Source organism: Cheilinus undulatus, linkage group 18 (genome assembly GCF_018320785.1).
Source record: "Cheilinus undulatus linkage group 18, ASM1832078v1, whole genome shotgun sequence".
Taxonomy (NCBI): domain Eukaryota; kingdom Metazoa; phylum Chordata; class Actinopteri; order Labriformes; family Labridae; genus Cheilinus; species Cheilinus undulatus.
Genome location: NC_054882.1, coordinates 13,378,719 through 13,400,914, shown reverse-complemented (window position 1 = coordinate 13,400,914; position 22,196 = coordinate 13,378,719). Strand labels below are relative to the sequence as shown.

The 22,196-nt window shown below is 37.7% G+C and overlaps 1 protein-coding gene across 1 annotated transcript in view; it reads right to left on the bottom strand.

The window, feature by feature from the left end:
• fancm (FA complementation group M) overlaps window positions 1-22,196 on the bottom strand; it is a 70,293-nt gene that overhangs the window by 26,353 nt on the left and 21,744 nt on the right. The window contains exons 5-13 of the mRNA XM_041812534.1: window positions 9,269-9,400; window positions 7,878-8,010; window positions 7,594-7,686; window positions 7,329-7,433; window positions 6,711-6,889; window positions 4,229-4,435; window positions 3,890-4,130; window positions 3,646-3,794; window positions 1,671-1,835 (exon numbers count right to left, since the gene is read on the bottom strand). Of these exons, the coding sequence (XP_041668468.1) occupies window positions 1,671-1,835; window positions 3,646-3,794; window positions 3,890-4,130; window positions 4,229-4,435; window positions 6,711-6,889; window positions 7,329-7,433; window positions 7,594-7,686; window positions 7,878-8,010; window positions 9,269-9,400 (1,404 nt within the window). The remainder of the gene's footprint in view (window positions 1-1,670; window positions 1,836-3,645; window positions 3,795-3,889; window positions 4,131-4,228; window positions 4,436-6,710; window positions 6,890-7,328; window positions 7,434-7,593; window positions 7,687-7,877; window positions 8,011-9,268; window positions 9,401-22,196) is intronic.

Genomic DNA, 22,196 nt, shown 5'->3' with positions numbered 1-22,196 from the left:
CTCAACTGGTTAAATAAATAAAATAATTAAAAATAAAAGGTGTATGCTAATTAATCCTTATCAGACTTTTGCACCATAAGCACCATTATTTATGGTACATCAGAATTATCATTGCATGACCAACTTCTAAGTCAGTATTCATCATCTGTTTCCATTATTGCCATAGCAGGGGTCCAGGTTGTGCACATAAAATGTTTCAATTTTAGTGAAATAGGACATTTACTGTTTATCTCTAATAAACTAGTACACAGCTTTGTATGCAGGTGATGAAAATAAATGCCTGTAAAAAGGCTTGATTTATGACAGAGCACACCACGTCAAAAGGCAAGGCCAAAGCAGTCAGCCTCGGTGGATGAACAGTGTGTACTAACAGGGGCACTAACAAACACTCAGTATGATTCTGACACAGAACGGGCAGAGCAGCTCAACGTCTAAAGGTTCACATTTGTGTTTACAGTGGACTGGGACTAAATCATGCTTTAGTACACTTTTCTTTTTCACATTCAATTAAATTAAATCTTCTTTGACTCTCAGGTTATCTGACCTGGTTTTTGTCCATGGAGACATCAGCCGCCATCTCGGCACATAATCCAGTTTTGTTTTCACAGGTGGGCTTATTCTCCTATGCCCAAATATGGTCAAAGCCCACAGTGGAGGAAAATAAACAAAAGGTAACAAGAGCCAAATTGTTGGTTCTCCCAATACCAAGTTTTACGGTAATCTCTGACCCAATTTCAAGGATTTAAACAAATTCAAGGGTTTTATCGATGGCTCAACCTTATTACAAAGCAGATGGTGAGAGAAAGCGACCAGGAACAAGCTAACAGCTGATATTTGGAGGTGAAAAGGTGTGTGATGGGAAGGAACTGGTATATGTAAACATGGTCAAGAAGGGGAAGTGGAGTGGAAAAAACACTGATTTGGCTAAATTAAGTGTCTTACGTTGCTTATTGAACCACAGTGAGCACATAGTGTGGCTTGTGGAACATTGTTTTTCCTGCAGCATGATGACAACTGTTGTGTTATCAGACTGATGGATCTGGTAACCTTGCTGATATAACTGCTCTCTGGAACTGTAAGAGTGAGATTCCTGTCAAGAAGAAGCTTCTACCTGGACCCAAGCTGCTGCTAGGTAACGGCCTTTAAGGTGAAACCAAACTCACCTGGGTGGAAAACCATCCTGGCACACAGAGTTCAACATTTATTAGTTTATGTAAATCCAATCCAGGAAGAGGGCAAAACAAGAAAGTCTAATAAATCCAAAACCGTACCAAGAAGACTGTTTATAATACCAGGAATTTTCCTTCCAGGCTAAAACGATGGATTTCGTAATCAACACAAATCGAAGTCATATGTTCACAGGCATCTCAGCTGACTCCTTTCAGCCTGTTGAGTTCATAAAGTTTACTCCTTCTTTTTTTATGAACAGACTACTGTCTTTCTTTTATGAAACTAAGCAAAAATTACACAAGAAGCCTTAAGTCATTTTGTAAGACTTTTGGCTCACCACAATACAACAGTTTAATTGGTGGATTATTTGAAGTAGTGGTCCCTGGTCATCTGATTATTTAAATGAGCCTTTGACGCAGTTGAGGCCAAGTTTAGATATTTCCTGCATGCCAGAAAGGAAGTCCTAAATCTGCTCCTATCATGATGCTATCTATTCTCACCTCGTTTTCCTCTCTCATGCCGTCTATGAGCTCCATCACCTTGGTGAAGTGGTGGCAGCGGAGAGAATGATCCACAGCATGGGTGGGAAGCACTTTGTGCTGCCAGTGTCTCCATTCCCACAAAGACAGCTCTCTGGATGGTGGACCACTTTTTGGAAAATCCTCCTTAGGGACACAAAATATCAGTGTTAGTGAACATATATTCAAGTAGGTGAGGCTAAAGGGCATACAGGTAAGTATGGAGAGGGTATCTTAGGAGTATTTACCTAGTTATAACTTAGTTATTTTAGAGTAATTATCTAGTTATAACATAGTGATTTTAGAGTAATTACCTGGTAATACCTAGCTACTGCATAGTGATTTTTAAGAAGTAATTAAGTAATACCTAATTACCACAAAGTTATTTTGGAGTATTTCCTTAGTAATAACCTAGTTATTACATAATGATTTTAGAGTAATTACCTAGTAATATTTTGGTACTGCATAGTGAATTTAGAGTAGTAATTGCCTTGTTATTGCATAGTGATTTCAGAGTATTTACCTAGTTGCCTAATTATTACATAGTGGTATTTGAGTATTTACCAAGTTACTAAATAGTGGTTTAAGCATACTTACCTAGAAATACCTAGTTACTGCATGGTGATTTTAGTTAATTACCTAGTAACATGTAGTTATTGCATAGTGATTTCAGAGTATTTACCTAGTAATTAACTACTTATTACAAAGTGATTTTGGAGTATTTACCTAGTTACTGCATAGTAATTTAGATTATTTCCATAGTAATTACCTAGTTATTGCATAGTGATTTCAGAGTATCTAACTAATAATTACCTAGCTATTTCATAGTAATTTGAGTATTTACCTAGTTATCACATAGTTATTTTAGCATAATTACCTAGTTATTACGTAGTGGTTTTAGAGTTATTACCTGGTTATTACATTATGATTGACGATATTTACCTAGTAATACCTCGTTATTACGAAGGGATTTTAGATTATTTACCTAGTAATTACCAACTTATTGCATAGTAATTTTGGAATAATTACATAGTAACTTCATAAGTATAATTATTTCCTCAAGAATAAGATGGCAATTACCTATTTTTGATTTGGAGTTTAACTAATTAATAACTTTGTTTTATTTTAATATTAAGGAAGTACTTCCCTAATGGTAACGTATTAATAATCAAGCTATTACCCATAATATTGTGTCAATACTCTGGAAATCAGGTTGTATTTCATCTAGTAGGTTCTTACAGATAAGATGATAATTTGCTATGTAAGTTGCTTGTTAATTCACAGGTAATTCCTTTTTTTTTTGTCGCCCACTGAATTAAAATGAGTCCTCCCTGAATAATGTTCAAGTTATTTTAAGGTAATTAACTAAGTACTTCCTCCATAAATCCCATTTAATTTGTAATTAGTTTCTTAAAGCCATCCTTAAAACTTTAAGGTAATTTTCAGGTCATTTCTGAATACATTTCATCATAAATCACAAGTAATTTGTAGGTAACCTCTGCATACCTGCCCACTAAATCAAAAGTGAAAAAAATGTTCAAGTATTTTTCCTAAGCATCATGTTCTTCATCCCCTCTCTTCTACCTCACTTCTTTCACATATGTTAATCTTCAACATTTATGTCACCCACAGTAGGCCGACTTAAGTGACTACAAGTGGCAATTACTGAAAGATGCACCCCGAACCAGGAAGTCCTCTTCCATCATGTTCAACGCACCATCTACTGTGCATTGTTGTTGCTCCCCACAGGTGGGACTTCTCTAACTGAGTCAGTAACTTCACTTATGGTACAAGCGCATCTAAGGCCCAAAGACATTCTGGGAAAACTCTGCAGATTAAGGGACGATTGCCAAATAACTTGAGTACAATTGTACTCCATCATGTTCAGTTTGGTTTTATGGAGTAGAGATACATCCATAAGGACATCTCTCCTGAAAAAGAAGGCTCAGATTGAAACCTGAGGTGGTGAGTCGATGGGTAGAGACATGAAGTGTGACTGTTTCAGGGTTGGATGAGCTTCGTCTTCCCGCAGCCTCATGGTGGATTCCCACAGGGAATATTCAGCACTGCTGAGAAACCCATCTGATGTTCCATTTTCCTGCCAAACTAGCACAAAAAAAGCCCTCAGAAATCCATTTGATAGTCTCTAATCATCATAATGTTCTTTCATTTAAAGAACCTGCACCTGCCTCATCACTCACTCAGGTTTTGAGGATGGATAAGTGAGGCCCGTCCACCTGAGTGGGACCGTCGACTGCCGACGGACCGCCTGTTGCTTTCCTGATGATCAAACTGCCCACAGGTAATGTGCATCTTATGCAGGGAGGGGTTCACCTCATCAGGCAGCATTCGAGGACTGTTGGGGTACATGTGGAAGCCGTTTTTGTTGCCAGTAATGGACTTGTAAACGCTGCGCTTGTTGCTCTGGCTCTGGTTGTACGTCTATGGAAGATAAAGAGGAAAATCTGTGTGAACAAATGTTCTGTTTCAACTTGACTGTCCTAGTGGGTCTAGCTTTCAGAAGACACTCGAACACTCACCCTCTCCTCACGACCCTCAGCTAAGATGACCACAATCCGCCCCTGCCGCTTACGTCCTGTACGGCCCATCCGCTGCACCAGGCGGATTGGGTTCTTCTGTGCATCGAAGCAAACGATCAGGTCCACCTCTCCAATATCCAGCCCCTCCTCTCCAACGCAGGTAGACACCAGCGTGTTGAAGCCACCTGTGCGAAACCTGTTCACCACCTTTAACACAGCAGAAACAACATACATACTCCACGTGTCTGCCCATCAGTGAACACAGGAAACATGTATACTGTAAACACATATGTCTGACAAATCTATGCCACTGTGTACATGCTCAGAACGAAATGGACATTATATAACACATAAGGTCTATTTTTAGTGTATGTGCAAGACATAACGTACATTCCCATTTAGGTGCCAATCCTACATTATTTATCTAGTAGATACTCACAGGATGTAAGTGCTGAGTAAGCTAAATCTCTCAGAACTTCAGAAGCACTGTTTATAGAAATCACATCATAACTGCTGATAAGTCAGCTGATGTTTTCAGTATCAAGGATTGTCACACTAGCAGAGCTTTAAATTTTCAGGAAAAATCATTTGATTTTCATACTATCTGTAAAGACACCGTGGCAAGAAAAATAGATGTCCTGATTGGCTGGCGACCAGTCAGATTGATTTTTACCCCTTGAATCTGTTTGCACAGCTCATTAGCAGCATGCATTTTGGAGGATTTGTGTTAATAATGTAACACCACAATAAAAAGTACATGAATCTAAATTGAAATTGGAACTTATTGCAAGCTTTTTAAACCATGACAGAGCTGGATTTTCACTCAGTGCTTAAGGTTAATGATGACCCCTGCTGTGTCAGTGCCCTTCCTGCTGTCTTGTCTCTATTGTTATCCAGGTTTCCACTGCAAACAACACTGATTCACAGACTAGAGATTCTTAATCAGGTTATTTTCTGTTCAATTTTCAGTCAACTACTGTATAAATCTTTTTTTCAAAACTGTGTGATCTCCCTCTTAGTTGGGCTTAGATAACATGGGGGCTTGTCCGGGACCAATGCCTGCTCTGTCCTTTTGATTTAGTTTCCGTTAATTCTAATGCTGATAGCTGACTTAAAAGAAATCAAGTTATTTACAATATCTTGATTCTCTGAGCAGTTATATCCATAAAATGCAAACTTCATCAGCAAACAAACAGATCAGGTACTAAATATCTTCTGCTGTACAGTGAATGTACTGTATACTGCTACCTTGAAGCCTCTCGTCTTCAACCATGTTGATGGTCTGCAGTCTTTGGCAACCCATTTAATGATTGCATTAGTTATCTTAGTTGTTGTTTAGTTGTCTAATCCAGGTCTGTTGCACTCCACCACTGTATCTTAGCGACCACAGCTTGATCATCACTCCTACCTCTTCATCCCCTGGCATTGTAAACACTCACGCTGGAGGGAACAGGAGGAGGTTGTGGTCCAACTTGGTTATATGAATTATTTACATTTTACTTTTTAACACATTAAGGTTTCCAATTACTCAAGAGCATTAACACGTTAACAGCCCTAGTTAATTCATTTTATTGTGTATTTATAATTTACTCGGTTTTACAGTCCTAACCCATAATTTCCACCTCCCCATGACCTTTTGCTTGTGCTGCACGATGAGGCGTAATGGTGATAAAATGATGATTTAGTGAAGTCCATACATTGTGTTTTATTTTGAAGTTCACTGGATACTTTTGCATGTTTTTCCATCTCTTTTGATTGATCCACTATATGTGCACTGATGCAGTTTTGCAATGCCAGCGCCCAAAATAGACCTGCAACAGATCTCCAAGCAGCAGACAGGCACTTCTGGGACATACCAGAGCTGGACCAGAGTGCAGGCAGTGGAAATTTCTCAGACTGATTAGAGAAGGAGCCAGGAAAATGCACTGCTCTTTAGTTTTGTTTCTTTGTCATTACCCATGAGCCAGGTTTTAACAGGTTGCGCATCAACAGATTAATGTGTTGTTTGACTGTATCTCAGCATGTCTCTGTATGTGTGAGTGTTCGTGACTGAATGAGACAGGTGTAAGGGAAGAGATCCAGGGAAGGTTGTCCACTCATTAGTCAGTCATGAATTGTGTTTATCCATTGGATTGATAAACTAATAAGAACAAAAATCCTGGGATTTTTTGGCATGTAATCAAGTCTAAAAAGCTGCAGTGGATGGTTGTATGATGATGCAAGAATAAGATTGACGAGCATTTTACTTTTTACATTTTTCTAAAACTAATAAAATTGAAATTGACACATATCTTGATTTTAGTTGTTTTTTTTGTCTATTCAATTGTAAGTGTCATAGATTACATTTAAAGCGAATATTACATGCCTTTGCCTCATTTTTTACACCTTAAAAACGGGGCATTTTAACAGGGGGGGTGTAGACTTTTTTACAGCCACTGTTTCTGCAATTTTATCAACAAATATAAAGAGATTTAATCTCTACCTCCAGTTGCTCTTTTTGGGTAAAACCTTTGACTCCCTTCCCAGCTGAAGCTTGGCCCATAAAAGTCATGACCCGTATCAGAGGAGTATGGCGGTTCAACATAGCTGCGATCTCCTGCACGCTCTCACGGAACGATGAAAAGATCATTACACGCGTGCTTACTTCCCGAGGACCTGAACCTGAAAATGAATGAGACAGAAGAGAAACAGAGTCCTTGAATAACTTCAAGCACCAATTTCTCACAGTTCTCAAACAGACAGCATGACTTTTTGACTCAGAAAGAGGAATGCTTTGTTCTGTAATCCTCTCCAAATTTAACATGCTAAAGGTAAAAATTACTCCAGGAAAAATATTCTGGAATTCAATCCAAAGTTTAGAGACTATTCAAAAAGAGTTCTTAATTTACTAATACTCGTATAGAGGCTGCAAACATCTTACAATTAAACTACTTGTTTTATATGGATATATCAACAAGGTTTAGCAGCTTTAGCATAATGCTACAGCTGTTTCTATTTACAGTCGTAGAAACAAAAGGAGAATCTCAGATTTGAGCTTCAACCCAGAACCATCACTGCATGCATGAGTCAGAGCATAGCATGGCTATAATAAGTAAATCACCATTATTGTCAGCTGAGCTCTCAGCCCACAGTGTGAAGTGCTGCAACACCACCCCCTCCAGTTTCTCCAGTTTGGGGTGACTGTAAATAAACGGCTCATCTGGACCTGGAGGAGAGTATATTAAAAGTCTGTAATTCAAATATTTGTAAGGCATTCAGTTCCTGCATTTGAAGAGTGCTGGTATCATGCTAAATCCTGTTTACTTAACCATCTACATATGAAAAGCTCAAAATGTGATTGACAATAAAAATGAGGGCTTCTGTACCAGCAGGTGGCTTTAGAAACATTGCTTCCATCTCACGGTAAAGGTCCATAAAGGTGGGTGTCCTCTGCAGCTCATTTCTCGCCCTTGACATCTCTGAACCAAACACATATGGAAAGTTTACTCATCAAAATTTTATACACAGCAAACCCTGACATCAAACAGCCTGGCACACTAATGATCAGTCCGGGATATGAAAAATTAAACATTTAGATGTAAGGAGGAGCTGTTCTCTGAGGATCAAGTGCATCTAGATGAAGTGAAAGCCTGGAGGTAAGGCGACCGACCTCTGGATCCATCCATGATTCCCTGGATGTAAAAAAATAACGATCGAAGCCCCATCTGCATCAGCAGCTCATAGCCATGGTACAGACTGATGCAAAGGGCAAAGTCACCCTCCAGCATTCCCTGTTGTGGACCCTGAACAGTGCAGAGACAGAGGATAAACTTAGACAGAAACTAGCTTTAATACTTCACAGTGAAAGATACAAGTTATTATTTCAAGTACTGTAAAAGAGTATTTTGCATAATTTTTCTTAGGTTTTAAAGTTAAACTGTTGTGCCACTAAGTATATACATCCTACAACTATAACTGGGGGCCTCTCTGTCTATCCGTCTGTCTGTCTGTGTTGATTTGCATGCCACACCATTGTTCCAATTGTCCTGGATCCCTCTCAGAAAACTTCTTGGGTTTACTGGTTCGAAACCGGTGCCATGAAAAACTCATAAATATGTACAGATTTTCTATAAAATCCCAAAATGTTGTACCGAATCATCATTCGTGGGCATCTGCTGTTTTCCATTTACCTCGTAAGTCTGATGTTGGAGCTGGGAGAGGCGCCACTCAGGAGTTAAATGCATTCCATTTGCTACAAGCTCATAAGAGAAAGTGACAGAGCCAGAAAACAACCGGACTTCATTGAAACACAACCACATGGAACCGTATTTGGATGAGATGATACAACTGCTCCAACAAAAAAGATTAGTCCACTGTCTGCGTGAACTGGCGGAAGTGCACTGTACTTTTTATAATGCACAAACTTTCCAGAGATCAGGACACAATTCTACCTCTATATGTCTTTAAAATGAATGATATGTAAATAAGGTCTGTAATTATCACTTTGACATTGCTATTACTAAGCCTTAAATAGAGCTAAATCATTCTGAGACTCCTGGCAGCTTTTTTTTTATCCATGAGTGGCACTATTATGCATGACAGGGATGTGGTTGTTTTCTTAGGGTTTCCTTCATTCAGAGAGGAAACTAACCAGGGTGGTGCTTGGGTGAACATATCAATATTGCCTTTAATTAAACAAACTGTCTGAGATGTGGGCGGGATTTGGACTTAACACCTGTTGGTGTAAAGGTGAGGCGGCTGAATATTTTTTTCCACATAGTGCATTTGTGTTTAATCACATTAAGTCTGAAAGATGTCCATAAATCGGCATTATTAGAGGCATGGCTGATCTCACTGATAGGTCAGCTGTTTACTAAGAGGATAAGAGACCACCACACCTCCACTGTTGCCTTCTGCTTTGGCTAACATCCGTGTTTTATACAGTTGTTTTACATGCCCCAGGCTTTACAGATTTGAATCAGTGGAACTAGAAATCTGAAAAGCTTACACATCTGTAACTAAGAATACGTCAGTTTTGTGAATCAATGAGTGGGACCATGCCTTGATGTGCGTTGGTGGGTTCTTGCGGAACTGATCCCTGGCGAGGATGAGCTGGTATTTGCTGAGGGTCCGCAGGTCTTTCTGTGCCATCACTCGGTTCTGGACCAGGCGAGATGTGAATTTCTCCAGGACCTGACAGAAAACACAAGAGACAGACAGCACAGGTCATCAATTATCATCTGTTTCCTGTGTTATAGAGAAATGCATCAGACCAGCTGGCTATCCTGCTCACATAACATGAAGTGCATCCACATAAACAGACATGTGCAAACACGTCTTCTGTGACACCTTGATGTTCTTTCCTCTGGTAAGCATCTTTCACAGACTGAATGGAAGTCAGCGAGTCACATAATAATGTGGATTCTTTCTTTCTCCTGTCCTAATTTCTGTATAATGGGAGGAGAGATGGAAGCAGTTTTTCAAATAGACAATTTGAACAATATCTATTCATCTTCACGACCACAGATAATGGTTGGCTGGGTCATTACAACTCCAATTTCAGCTGTGGAAGTGCTGCTCTCAAAATGTACTGAATGAAAAGCTGCTCTGACACAAAGATTGGACTGGCTTTTGTAATCAATTGGTTGGATAAAATTATTTTGTAACAGATTACATGCAATTTAGTAGTTTTTATTCGGAAATAGCGCTCGTCCTATGACGAAAATAAGGTCTAATTATAGTTGAAGTAGGCCAAATGATGTCATCCTACTTTTGTCCATTAATGTGCACTGTCCCTTTTAAATAAATAAATAAACTTAAACTTAAACTTAATACAAATCTCATATCTATCACAGCTATAACTCAATAAAAAATACAGTTATATAAGAATATGGACAATTTCTCAACACTTATAAATACAGTTAGGTCTGCAAGTACAGCTCAATAATAAAACACTCATATCCTAAAGATGAGAACATAGGACCTACTCCCTCTCTTATGTGAAACATCATTAACTCAAGCTTCCATGTTGAAAATCAAGCTGGTCAACCCATTTCTGCTAAGCCCCAATCTGCTGCTCTAAGGTGAAACTCAAGTGTGCTTTACATGGCTTACAAAGACAAGAGGCCAGGGTAAAGCCTTTAACACCCCTGACATTTCTGTAAACATCAACAGCCGTATCGGCTAGCAATGACCATTTTTCATAAGAGTGGAAGGAGGCCAGTCCATCTGGAGAGGATTGTGCTTCATCACAAGTGATAGTCGGACTAGAATAAAAGAGGCTTGACAGGTGATTGCAAAAGAGAAACTGAGGAGCTAACTAAAGCAGGAAAAATGCATTTTCATCTGTGGAGTCAGTTTAAACAGCATAGCTAAGAATACAGAGAAAAAACAGGATTATATGACCATTTTCAAATGACCTGTTTTAATTCAAAGATCCTGTAAGAAACTTTGGGTCTGTGTCAGTTGGTGCCCCCTCTGGGCAAAGTTTTATATCTCGTCTCTTGGCTGATTTTGTCCTGTGTGATAAAGCCTGATTTGTAGTTCTGTGTTAAATCTACACTGTAGCATACACTAGTGCTGCATGATCTGGTAATAATGCGCAATCACAATTACACTGTACTTTTCTGTGATTTGCAATTCTGATTACGATATAATCTATAAATATATCATGAGTCTACTTGCTTTTTATCATGGAAAATGCAGAAAACTGTTACATTTTTGAAGTGTGCATTTCTCAACTCAAAACATACAAATATTAGGTAGCATTAAAACAAAACCTGAAGTTTTTACAGTATGGCTTCAAAATAACTTAATATTTTCCTTGAAAAAGTTTTTCTTTATTTGTAAAAAAAAAAAAAGGTACTTCTACAAAGAGCAATAGTGGCACTGTTGTAAACTTAAAGCCCTTTCTGCAGGCATTAATTTCAAATGTTTCAAGCACTACTGAATATTGAAAAATTGCAGCCTTTTATGCAATTACGTAATTGCACAACCTGACATTATGATTACAGTTAGGTTATTTGTGCAGTTCTAGCACACTGTAGGTCTGTGTAGCCTTGAACAATGGCTGAATGAATTTGGAATATGAATAATAATCTAATTGCGATTACTTCCCCCATTATTGCGATTCAAGATGCGATTGTTTTTTAAGTTCCTCATTTTATGTGTTTTTCAACATGCACCAGCATTAATAATTCAATATTAACACCAAAACAATATTACATTAAACTTGGGCTGGAACATTTAAATATATATATCTCCAGGGCTTGACATTTACACCCGCCAACTAGCCAAATGCAGGTGGATTTAGGCAGTGGTAAGTACCAGATTGACTCCAACTAGCCACTTTGGCCAGCGAAATTTAACAGTGCCATAACCTCAGCATTCTCTGGTGGATAAGTTAATTAACAGTGCTTTAATATTAGTTTAAACCTAATATCCATTAAAGAGGGAAATGGAGCATGTGTTTCATCTCATACCAGATGTGGAAAATTTGGCAAATAGCACATAGTTACCCAACAACAAATCTGTGGCTAGTGGACATGCTCAGCAGCTAGTAACTTTTCAAAAACAAGTGACCACAGTGGCCAGTGGGCAAAAACAGTTAATGTCGAGCCCTGTATATATCTGCATATGCATGGTTTTATTCAAATTTCTCATTTCTCATTCTCATTTTGATTTAGAAAAACATACATTAACAAGGAAAGTCTGATTTTTTTTAAACTACATTTTTTAAAAATGGCACTTGAATGTTTGTATGATGTATAGGGCATACCATCTCTGCTGCAAAAAACAAAGTTTTAAATTTGACACCCAAGTTAAAAAATATTTCACCTTCTATGATTGGAAAATTGCAGCAGGCAATACTGCAATTCAGTCTGAATGTAAGTATGTAAATGCAGTGGTTCCCAACTGTTTTTCTTTAAGGCCCCCTTACTCTTATATAAGTAAAGCCAAGCCCCTTCAACTTCGAAAAATGTAACATGAATTAAATATTTTTCATTGACAAAATCCAAACATGAAAGGCCTCCATACACTTGTTCTTGACAAAAGATCTATTTATAAAATATCTATTATTACAACAGTGTATTAGGGCCACTCCAGAAAAAAACAATAATAAAGAGGAGCTGCTTATTTTCAATTTAAAAAAAATCAAACTAATTGTCAGGTTCAAAAAGTTGTTCATTTGCAAAAAAAAAGGAAAAAAAGTTTTAAAAGTTGTGAATGTATGTGAACCAAAATGTAGAATTGTTGAAATATTAAAGTTTAAAAAATGAATGTCCAACCACTGTTTTGGGTTTTGTTCCTTGTACATGTTTCGACATTACACTGTTCTAAATTTAAAATTTAAAATACTTAAATATTTAAGTTTCTAATGCAAGAATTAGAGACTTTTCAACTTTGATATTTCAAGTTTTTCTCATAAATTTAGGACTTTTTAAACTCTGAAATTCTGAGTTTGCTTTCTTAATAACATAAGATTTATAATCTCAAAACTTTTGATTTTTTCACCAAAAAATTTGACTTTTTGAGCAGATTCTCTCTTCTTTTTCATCTTTAGGTTGGCCCTAATACACCTTCATACATTTTGTTTCTTAACATGATTTAAAAAAAATATATGACTCTTATTTTGACAACCTCAGAGCAGACAGGGTCCCACACCCCCCTGAGATCTTTGGTGCTCCCTCTGGGGGTGCCCAGACCCCGGGTTGTGAACCATTGCCCTAATGTGAGATAAATCACTGCAGACAACTTGCAAATAAATACTTGCTGACATTTAAAACATGTGGAGGTGTATTTCCTTATGCATATCTCTCAGCGACCAAACAAATGCACAAAATTCCCCTGTTCTCCTGATACATAATGCCCATCTCATCTCCGCCATGGTTTCCTGTACCCAAACAAGCAGAGTAGGTGAAGTACTGCAGAACTATGTGGACATTCCAGTGCACAGGTATGTAGCGGACTATGTAGGTCACTACAGTGTAGAGTCAATTCTTGAATATGGTGCCTTTTCACCAAAATCTTATTCTGCTTTCTTTAACAGTTCAATCTTTTGCTCTCTGTGAACATTTTTGGAGGAATATGTTAAACACCCACCCCTTAAAGGCTGATTTAGGCTTTAATTAAATAATAGGTCATATACAGCCACCAATATTAATCTCAGTCTATTTATTTATGCTCCTCCTGAATGACTGAGTGATTCAGAAAGCCTCCTGAATGACACAAGGCTAGAGTCAGATATCTGTACATGGATATCAGACCACCAAGGGCTTAGTATTATGTTGAGTAATACTTCAACTGAGAAGGTATTCATTGCATGTTCTCATACATGTATGTTCTCGAAATGTAATGCATACTCCATGATGATTTTTCATAAGATGATTAAATCATGGATGTAACAGACACATTGATGTTCTGTTGATGGGAGTGTGGGGAAGGATGAGGGTCTAATGTAGCTCTGGATGCAGGAAAAGATGGAGCAGATGGACCAGAAAACTAGTGGAGGTGACATAAGAGGATCAGAAAAGGAGGGAAACAGGAGATCAATGAAACCAAAGGTGGCTCAGCTAATGGCCTATTTCAATCTATGATGACCATCAGAAACAGATGCTACCAACAGACCAGAGAGGAGAGGATATGATGTGTGGCTGAAGCCCATGCTATGACCTAATGTTTGCATTAATCAGAGATTTAAAACTGAGAGATATCCATGTCTTTAAAGCCATGTTATCTGCCGCGTTTAATTGGAGAAGGAATTTTGCAGATATTCCTGGTCCCAAAAGAGGGATGCAAGTGTCCTCCCTCTTCTACCACAAGCTACACTTCTACAAATAAAAACACTAAAGTGATTTGGAGGTCAACATGAAGGAGACTTGGCAATCACAGAGTCGTCAAACATCCATTCAGTATAACATGCTTTGCTTTCTATTTTACTATAAATGCTCTACAAACTAAAAATGTTATGATATGGCCTAAATGTGAATCTTTAAGTATCTCAAGATTCCATCCTCCATCCTTACATCCTCTAGTTCTTATAAAGAGGGGATTCTTTCAGCATCCTTTCCTGTCTGTTGTGGATTAATGGGATGTATGTTATTGACATTAAAAAAAGCTTCATAAAATGTGCTCAAAATTGTTTTTTAGCATATTTGTAGCATTTTTTAAAATCCTCTAATTGGAATTATAACTAAGAAAATAGTCATTTGTGCTTAAATTGCAAAATATTTCAAAATAATTAAAGGTTTAGGCTAAAGCAGGAAGGGTCAGAAACTCATCCACAGAAAAAAAAAAAAAAAAAAAAAAGATAAATCTAGGCCTGGGCGATATGGCCTAAAAATCTAATCCCTGATTTTTGTTTAAAAATAAATTGGATTACGATTTTAAACGATTTAATAAAAGCATGTTTTTTCTTTGACTTCTAATATAATATTTTGCACTTTAAGACTCATAATTTTAAAATTTAAGTCATATTTTGACCTTTTTAACCAACAATTTTGTATTTTATCTCATAAATTCAACTCCAAACTTTGACTTCATAATCCCACTGTTTGACCTTTTAGAGTCACAATTGACTTTTTTCTAATTTATTTGCCTTTAAAAACATTATTTTTTTCAGTATCATGTTTTGAACTATTTGAACTAATAAATTTACTTTTCTCAGACTGTGAGCCTTTAAACTTATCTCTTAAACTTTTTAAATTTCAAAACCATCCATCATCAGTGCTTTTTTATATATATATATATATATTATTACTGGTAAAAGAGGTTGACAGTTTCTGGTTAAAAAGGTGATCCTTTTAGGCCCTCAGATTAGACCTGACTCCAGAATCCGGCTCCTGCTGTGGTTGAGTTTGTCAGCCTCATCTCACCTGGGATTTTCTGTGATTTAAATGCCAATGAAAAATCTACTGCTAAAACATGCATATTCCCACATTATAATGTAATGGCACTATTTCATGCAATAAAAGGCATAAGGATACATGATGTCAACACAAAAGGGATGTTATCAGACAGGAGGTAGTGTCACGTGTCTGTTATGTGCTCTGTTCAGTTAAGTCATGTTAATAAAGTTAAAAAAGACAGTCACTGCCTCCTGGTAATTTTAAATACCACAAACATTAGCACAAATCCTTATTCTAATAAGCAGGACAGATAAAATATCTCCTTTCTTCAGTACAAAAAAGGTGAAAATCAGACAAAAAACAGCTTTTCAAAGAGAAATATGTCAAGAACAAGGCCACAGTAGAGAAGATTTCCTCCTCCAGAGTTTCTACATGCTTTTAAAAATCTAATTAAAGACTATTTAAGAGGTGTACTCAGAAAAATTAATGTGCAGAAACTGTCAAAAATGAGAGGTATTGGATTTCTGGGTACATCAGACAAAGACTGAATGCTCTGGTTCCAAAATGTATGCTAATGCCTCTATTCTATCACTATACAGTATTATTATATTTATCAGAACATGTTTTAGCAGGTACGCTGAGCTGATTCTGAACATACTATTAAAAACAATAATGTTTTTTGTCAGGGAGGACCTGCTTAAATAAGGGTGGGCTGCAAGAATTTTTTGATGGGCAACCTGGTAGCGCCGATGTTACAGAACTGGGCTTGTGTTTTACAACAGCACAGAGGTTATTGAATGACAGTGAGCCAGATAAAATCAGGGGGCCTCCTCTAGAATATTAATGCAACAATTTGTGAAGGAAGATGATTAAAACATTTAAGGTTGGCTGGAAAACAAAGACCGGATAAGGACCTGACTAAGTCAATGACCTGCTAAAATTTAAGACCTCTTACTGGTAAAAATCAGACTCTTAAAGACATTTTGTAAGAGACATACGATATTATCAGCCCGATATCTGTATCGTCAGATATCAAAATCTCTGCTGATTTTTAAAAATGATATTTTGTCTGTACATTTTTGTCATTTGTACCACTAAGTTTGTTAAGTTTTAGGCTGGACCAACAGTACCTATTATGCCAGCTGAGTGTTTTTTTATATGTTCATTTTTAATTTTAAACTTAAAGTACTCAAGTTTGTTTCTTTGTTCATCCTTATATATTAAAATGCATGCAAAGGACTGAAGTTTTAGGTCTGAAGTACATATCTGAACGTCAATAACGATATCAGTATCAGCTAAAATGAATCCGTATAACAGATATCAGCAAAAAATCCAATATCAAGCATCCCTACTTTTTATAGCCTTGACCTTCAAATATGCAATTTCAGGCTAAGACTTTTCAAGGATCTGCAGGAACCCTGATATCTGCTGCTACTTAACTCAGCTTTTGTGGTTACCTGTCGCTGTTGGCTGCTTGGTAGGTGTCATATTCATGCAGTTATCTTGAGCTTCACTCGACTCGGGGGGTCTTCACCATAGCCTTTACTAGCTTTGTGTCACTGGATGTTTGGAAGGATTTGATGCAGAGTTCACAGCAGACAGAGAGTTGTTTCTGACATGGGCACAGTTTACTCTTATCCCTTACATTCTTGTTCTGTTGTGCACTAAAGATGTCCTTATTTGTACTTCCCTGTTTTCCTTCTCCATGGACTTGAGCTGATGTTTTAATCCCCTGAATCAGCGAGTGCTGCATGAGCGTGCATTAAAAGGGACTCTTGATTTGTTTCCTCCTTGCTCCTGTTGGAGGATTAACAGTAATGCAAGTAACGGTGATATTATTTTACAGCAGGGGTCATCAAGTCCATTTGCACAGGGGCCAGATTTAGGCCTGACAGAGACTCTGGGGCCGAACTTTAAAGTAAACAAAGATTAAATTAATATTTTTGGTCTGATTAACATACTATTGTATTAGTACTTTCTTTCAAAACACAGGACATTTTTAGGCATTACCTGTGAGATCTATCCCTATTATCTAATGCAGCAGGCACAAGGAGACAGGCCCACCCATGGCTGGGCCCCTGAAAATCACAAAGAACGGGCTCTCCCCAATTGTGATTTAGCACCAATAGTAACTGATTTTGACACCTTTTTGCTGCTACATTTGGCCATTTCTGAAACATATTTTGCCATTCTTAACCTATTTTTGACTATTTTAACCACTTTTAAAGCAATTTTTGCCACTTTTCACCCATTTTGCCAGTCTTTAACCCCTTTTTTGCAACGTTCCTGCCAATTACTGCCCCTGTGTGCCACTCTTAACCCCTTTTCACTACTTTCCCTGGGTATTTTTGCTATATTTTTGCTACTTTACCTTTTAAACCATGTCTTCTGCTTGTTTTACCCCCTTTGTGCCACTATTAAATCAATTTTTGCCACTTTTCATCTATTTTTTTTGCCAATTTTTAACCCATTTTTGATACTTTTGCCCCTTTTTTTCCCCCTCTTTTACAAATGTTTTCCACATTTTAACATCTTTTCACCACTTTTCCTGCCAATTTTTATCCCTTTGTGCCACCCCACAACCCATTTTGACACTTGTCATCCAGTTTTGCCACTCTCTGAAATATTTCAATATTAATTGTTTTTGGGATGTAATAACAGTAACATGAAGCGAGCATGCTCTGTCGCCCTGTCTGTGGTTTTAATACGAGCTGCAGCAACTCGTGTTACAATTGCTGTTTAAAGGTGTTTTAACTCAACTCCCTTGTTTTAAGTAGTAATGGATTGAATAGCTGATGATATTTAAATCCAAAAGATGCTCTTAAAAGCATACCATTATCTTTCCCTCTTTTTCTGAATTTAATGGTCTTCTGGGGGCTGGACAGGAAGCTTTGTGGGGCCAAAGCATGTGCAATCAAAACTGCACATGGAAGGCACTTGGAACTACTTTACCATCTGCCTGTCAGCTACATCAGTCTCATTAGTCTACAGTTCAAAGTTTTGCTGATGCATAAGTGAGAAATTTTATAGATTTTTAAATGACTTCATTCCAAATCGATGTCTTTGTGTCTTTTAATCCTCCTGTTGTGCGCTCACTAACCCTATTATGCCTGTCTGTACAAGAGCGCCGCAGACAGCCCTAAGAGAAAGACCACCAGCTGGTTGCAAGACACAATCTCCCTCCCTCCCTCCACCCTCTCTAGTTAATCGACAGGTGGAGCTCAATAAGGGAATGTGCATGCAGTGGTCAGGACCAGATTATGAGATTACACTGAACCAGATTAGTGAGGTTGCTGTTTTTGTCTGGTTGGAATGTGAAGTGAATTGATTCAATGTGCAGAAAGGAAAACTCTTCTTAGACTACAATGTCATTGTTATTGTTAGTTTATCGCTGTTATTTGCACCTGTCCAATATATTTACCCAGGGATGTACAGATTAAATTCAATACTAGCTACCTCCAAGTCCAAAACACCCCAAGAATTAATTTACACGGGCAAGATAGCACACTAAAACGTGGGCCAAACAGATGTTTGGCATTTTAAGTAATAAACTGCAAAAAAAGTTAATGTTTTGAGGCCATCAAATGCACTTTTGTTTTAGAGCAGTGGGGAAAAACAGTGTAGTGCTCACAGGGATTTATATGCCATTTTGGCATTTGGATACCAATTGATAATCCTTAATGAATTGTGTGGACACGCATCAGTGTGTATTCAAAACGGTCTGCTATCCAGTGGCTCAGACAGCCCACAGAGGTGGTCTGGGATGTCTTCATCCAGACTGGATTAGTTCTGCAGAAACATCATGTGCCGGCATTAAAGACCACCTTGACACCTGAGATGATCTGCAGAAGTCCTGGCAAACAGAAAGCATGGCTTTGGTCTGTCCAGCCTCACCTTGAGTGATGGGAATTGCAGCTCTTTTGAGAGAACCAGATTATTTGGCTCAGTTTAGTAAAAAGAAACAGTCTTCATTTATAAAACAGCCCTTTTTTGGGAGCATTTTTCCTTTGTTTATCTTTAAAACAAACAAAAAAAAAATGAAATCTGCTCTCTAATGGGACCCTGCTCTCATTGCTCATAAAAGGAGCCAGCTTTTTGAACCCATCTGCATATGTTACATCCTGACTAGCTTATCATAGAGATGAAATGGTTACCAATATTTGTATGGCGGTTTTCATGCCATATTTTCATTATCATTAAAACTGTTATTGATAACCGCACTTTAATATCACTGTTATTAAGACGAGCTGTACACTTTCTACTTGGGCTTCATAACACCCCAGCAGGACCACGGGCTGACCAGCTCTTTGATACATGCGGGAAATGCAGAAATTCATTAAAAAAAAGGAGCTCAGATCAAGAACTGAGAGCAAAAATGGGCATTTCTGATTAGTACTTAGAGATTTAGAAATTAAGCATTTCTGATTTTAACTGTTCAGGTCAGATGTCTGGAAAATGCTGGATTAATTTGAAGCAGAGTTATTGCTTTCTTAAGGTTCATATCCTAGAAAAAAATAAAAGATAAAGTCAAAGTCATCTTTGATGGAGGGTTTAGGAGTAAATGGATCAAACAAGGAGGGATGAGTCACTACCATAAACAGTATCACTGAGATGCTGCTTTTAGTTGGAAGAATAATGATGGTAGACACATATGCTGATGCTAATACACTGATATCTGGAACTGATGAATGTCACAGATGCACAGGTTTGGTAGGCTTTGGTCTGCTGTACAAATTTATTGTAAGGGTTGTGAAGATATTAAAGAAACATGATAATAAGGTATTGTTAGAATCAGAAAGGAGGAGAGGAGAGGAGAGGAGAGGAAAGGTGAGGAGAGGAGAGGACGTGCACTAAATGACAACATCAGTGCCGGCAGCCGCACTGAGCATGCTCAGCAGGGCAAAAAAATGGATTGGTTGAGGGGCATGGAGCTATGTGACGAAAAAAAAGCCAGTCTATAGGCAGCTATTAATAACAGAGCCTAGTCTTAGCTGAACTCTTACTCCTGCATGTCAACAATGGAGGACTGTTAGTTTGTGTGCATTTTCAGGCTTGTTCTGTCACTGCTCAGTCTTATGAGAGTAAGAGGAGGGAAAAAACCATTAGCTTTGATTAATTGAGGAGTGGAAATTTCAATATGGCTAATATTGAGATAAAAGATGGAACTCTATTATTAATGCAGGGGTGTTATTCTTTATTTCATGGCTATCATAAATCAAAATGAGTCCATGTGATGCTGTGAAGATTAATAGAAAGATGGAGAAAAGGGCTAGACAGAAAGCAAACATTGATATGATTTCAGAGGTTAAGTGCTGAAGTGAACAGCCAGACAGAAGACCTACTGGATCACTGTAGTGTATTGTCGGGTGTGTGTATCACTGCATGTGTGTATTTACATGGAGACTCCCCCACGCACTACTGAGAATTACATAATGTCCTCTCTACGTGCATGTTGAAGGGTGCAACATGGTGGCTGGCTGTTGCAGCGACACAGATCAGAGGAAATCCTTCTTAGTCTGTCCCCTAGCACACAAGTTCAAATCTGTTTATTATCCTTGAAAGGGAATGGGTTTTTGTTTAATGGCAACCAAAAAGATGAATTCTCAAAATAATGCAACAGGGAAAAAGATGTATTTTTCAAAGCATCCTCATCTCTCTTTTTTCAGGTATTTTTGTGTTTAGCCAAAGAAACCAGCACTGTGATTGTATTTATATGTTTAAAAGGAGCACAGACACTTGTGCACAGGCACATGTCCCAGACGATGATGACAAAGCACTTTCATCTCACTCCTTGCTGCCCTCTATCACAGGATATCCCTTATCAAGACAGTCTGCATGCATATAATCGCCTATCTGTGTTAAAGGAGGGGTGCTGCGTGTCAGAATGACACTGCAGAAGGGGGTTAGGGATGGCCATCCCAACATGCCTCTTTCTGTATTAGGGTTATCGACCTGGCTGATTATTGAGGCAAATGATCAAAATGCCTTTAATTTGACCAATAATCAATAAAATCACACAAGGTGTCTTCCCTTCTGGCTTTGTTTTTACTCTCATCAGTCTCACCTAATGTCCAGCATACAACACAATCTGATTGGCTGGATGTCACATGAGCTCTATAGCCAATCAGGACTTAAGCCTGGGTGCCACCGACACAGGAGCATATTGCATCACTTCCTGTTTTCCTGCTGCCGTGTTGCCAAGTGCCGTCACTCAAGCTGATAGGAAAGGCTAGAAATTATTTTCCTTCATTTTTTGATCATGTACTTTTATTTCAGCCACATTACGTACATTTTAACATCATAATAAATGCATATTTGTTCCAAATATCAATTATCAATCTCATAGAGAACTGTTACTGTATCCGCCCTGAAAAAAAAAAAAACAGTTGTTCTCAGTTCTGTATTTTTATGTTTTCTGTGTTTTTTCTCTTTTGACAGAATTCCTCAACAGCATAAAGATGTCCAAATAACATCACTCCATTTTTAAACATTTCACCTGATATGCTGTAATCATTGCTGTGTGTGTGTGTTTTAATGTGGTAGCATATTTATTATCATCCATCATCCTAGAGCTAATGAGTAAACAGATGATGTCAGCAGCAAAAAGCTGCCGAAAAATATTAGACCACTAGCATCTGAAGCTTCATTTTATATGCGATCTTGCATCGAAATTAGTACATGTACAGGAGGGATGCATTAGTGTACATCTCTGTGGTGCAGATGGTGATATTTTTTATTTTTTTTAGAAAAATGTCCAGCAAATATACTTGCATGGCTTTAAATATACCTGGGTGGCCCATCGAAGCACAGTTAATGTGTGGAAACACTACACCACAATGAGCTAAAGTGTAACTTTAACCAAAGAATTATAATGCCGGTTTGGTCATTCTGTAATACTTTCAAGCAGATATTAAGAAGCCAATTAAATACACAACATTGAACAAAACAAATTCCATTCATAACAAAAACATTAAAAATGAATTACCAACACATACTTATAGGATGTTAAGATGTCTTGCAATACAATCAAAGCTCTATACAAATATGGACAATTTAAGTCAATCTGACAAAAATATTCATAATGCAATCATCATTTTTAACCAAAAGATGGTACTACATCTATTTATTTGAGTTTGGATTTT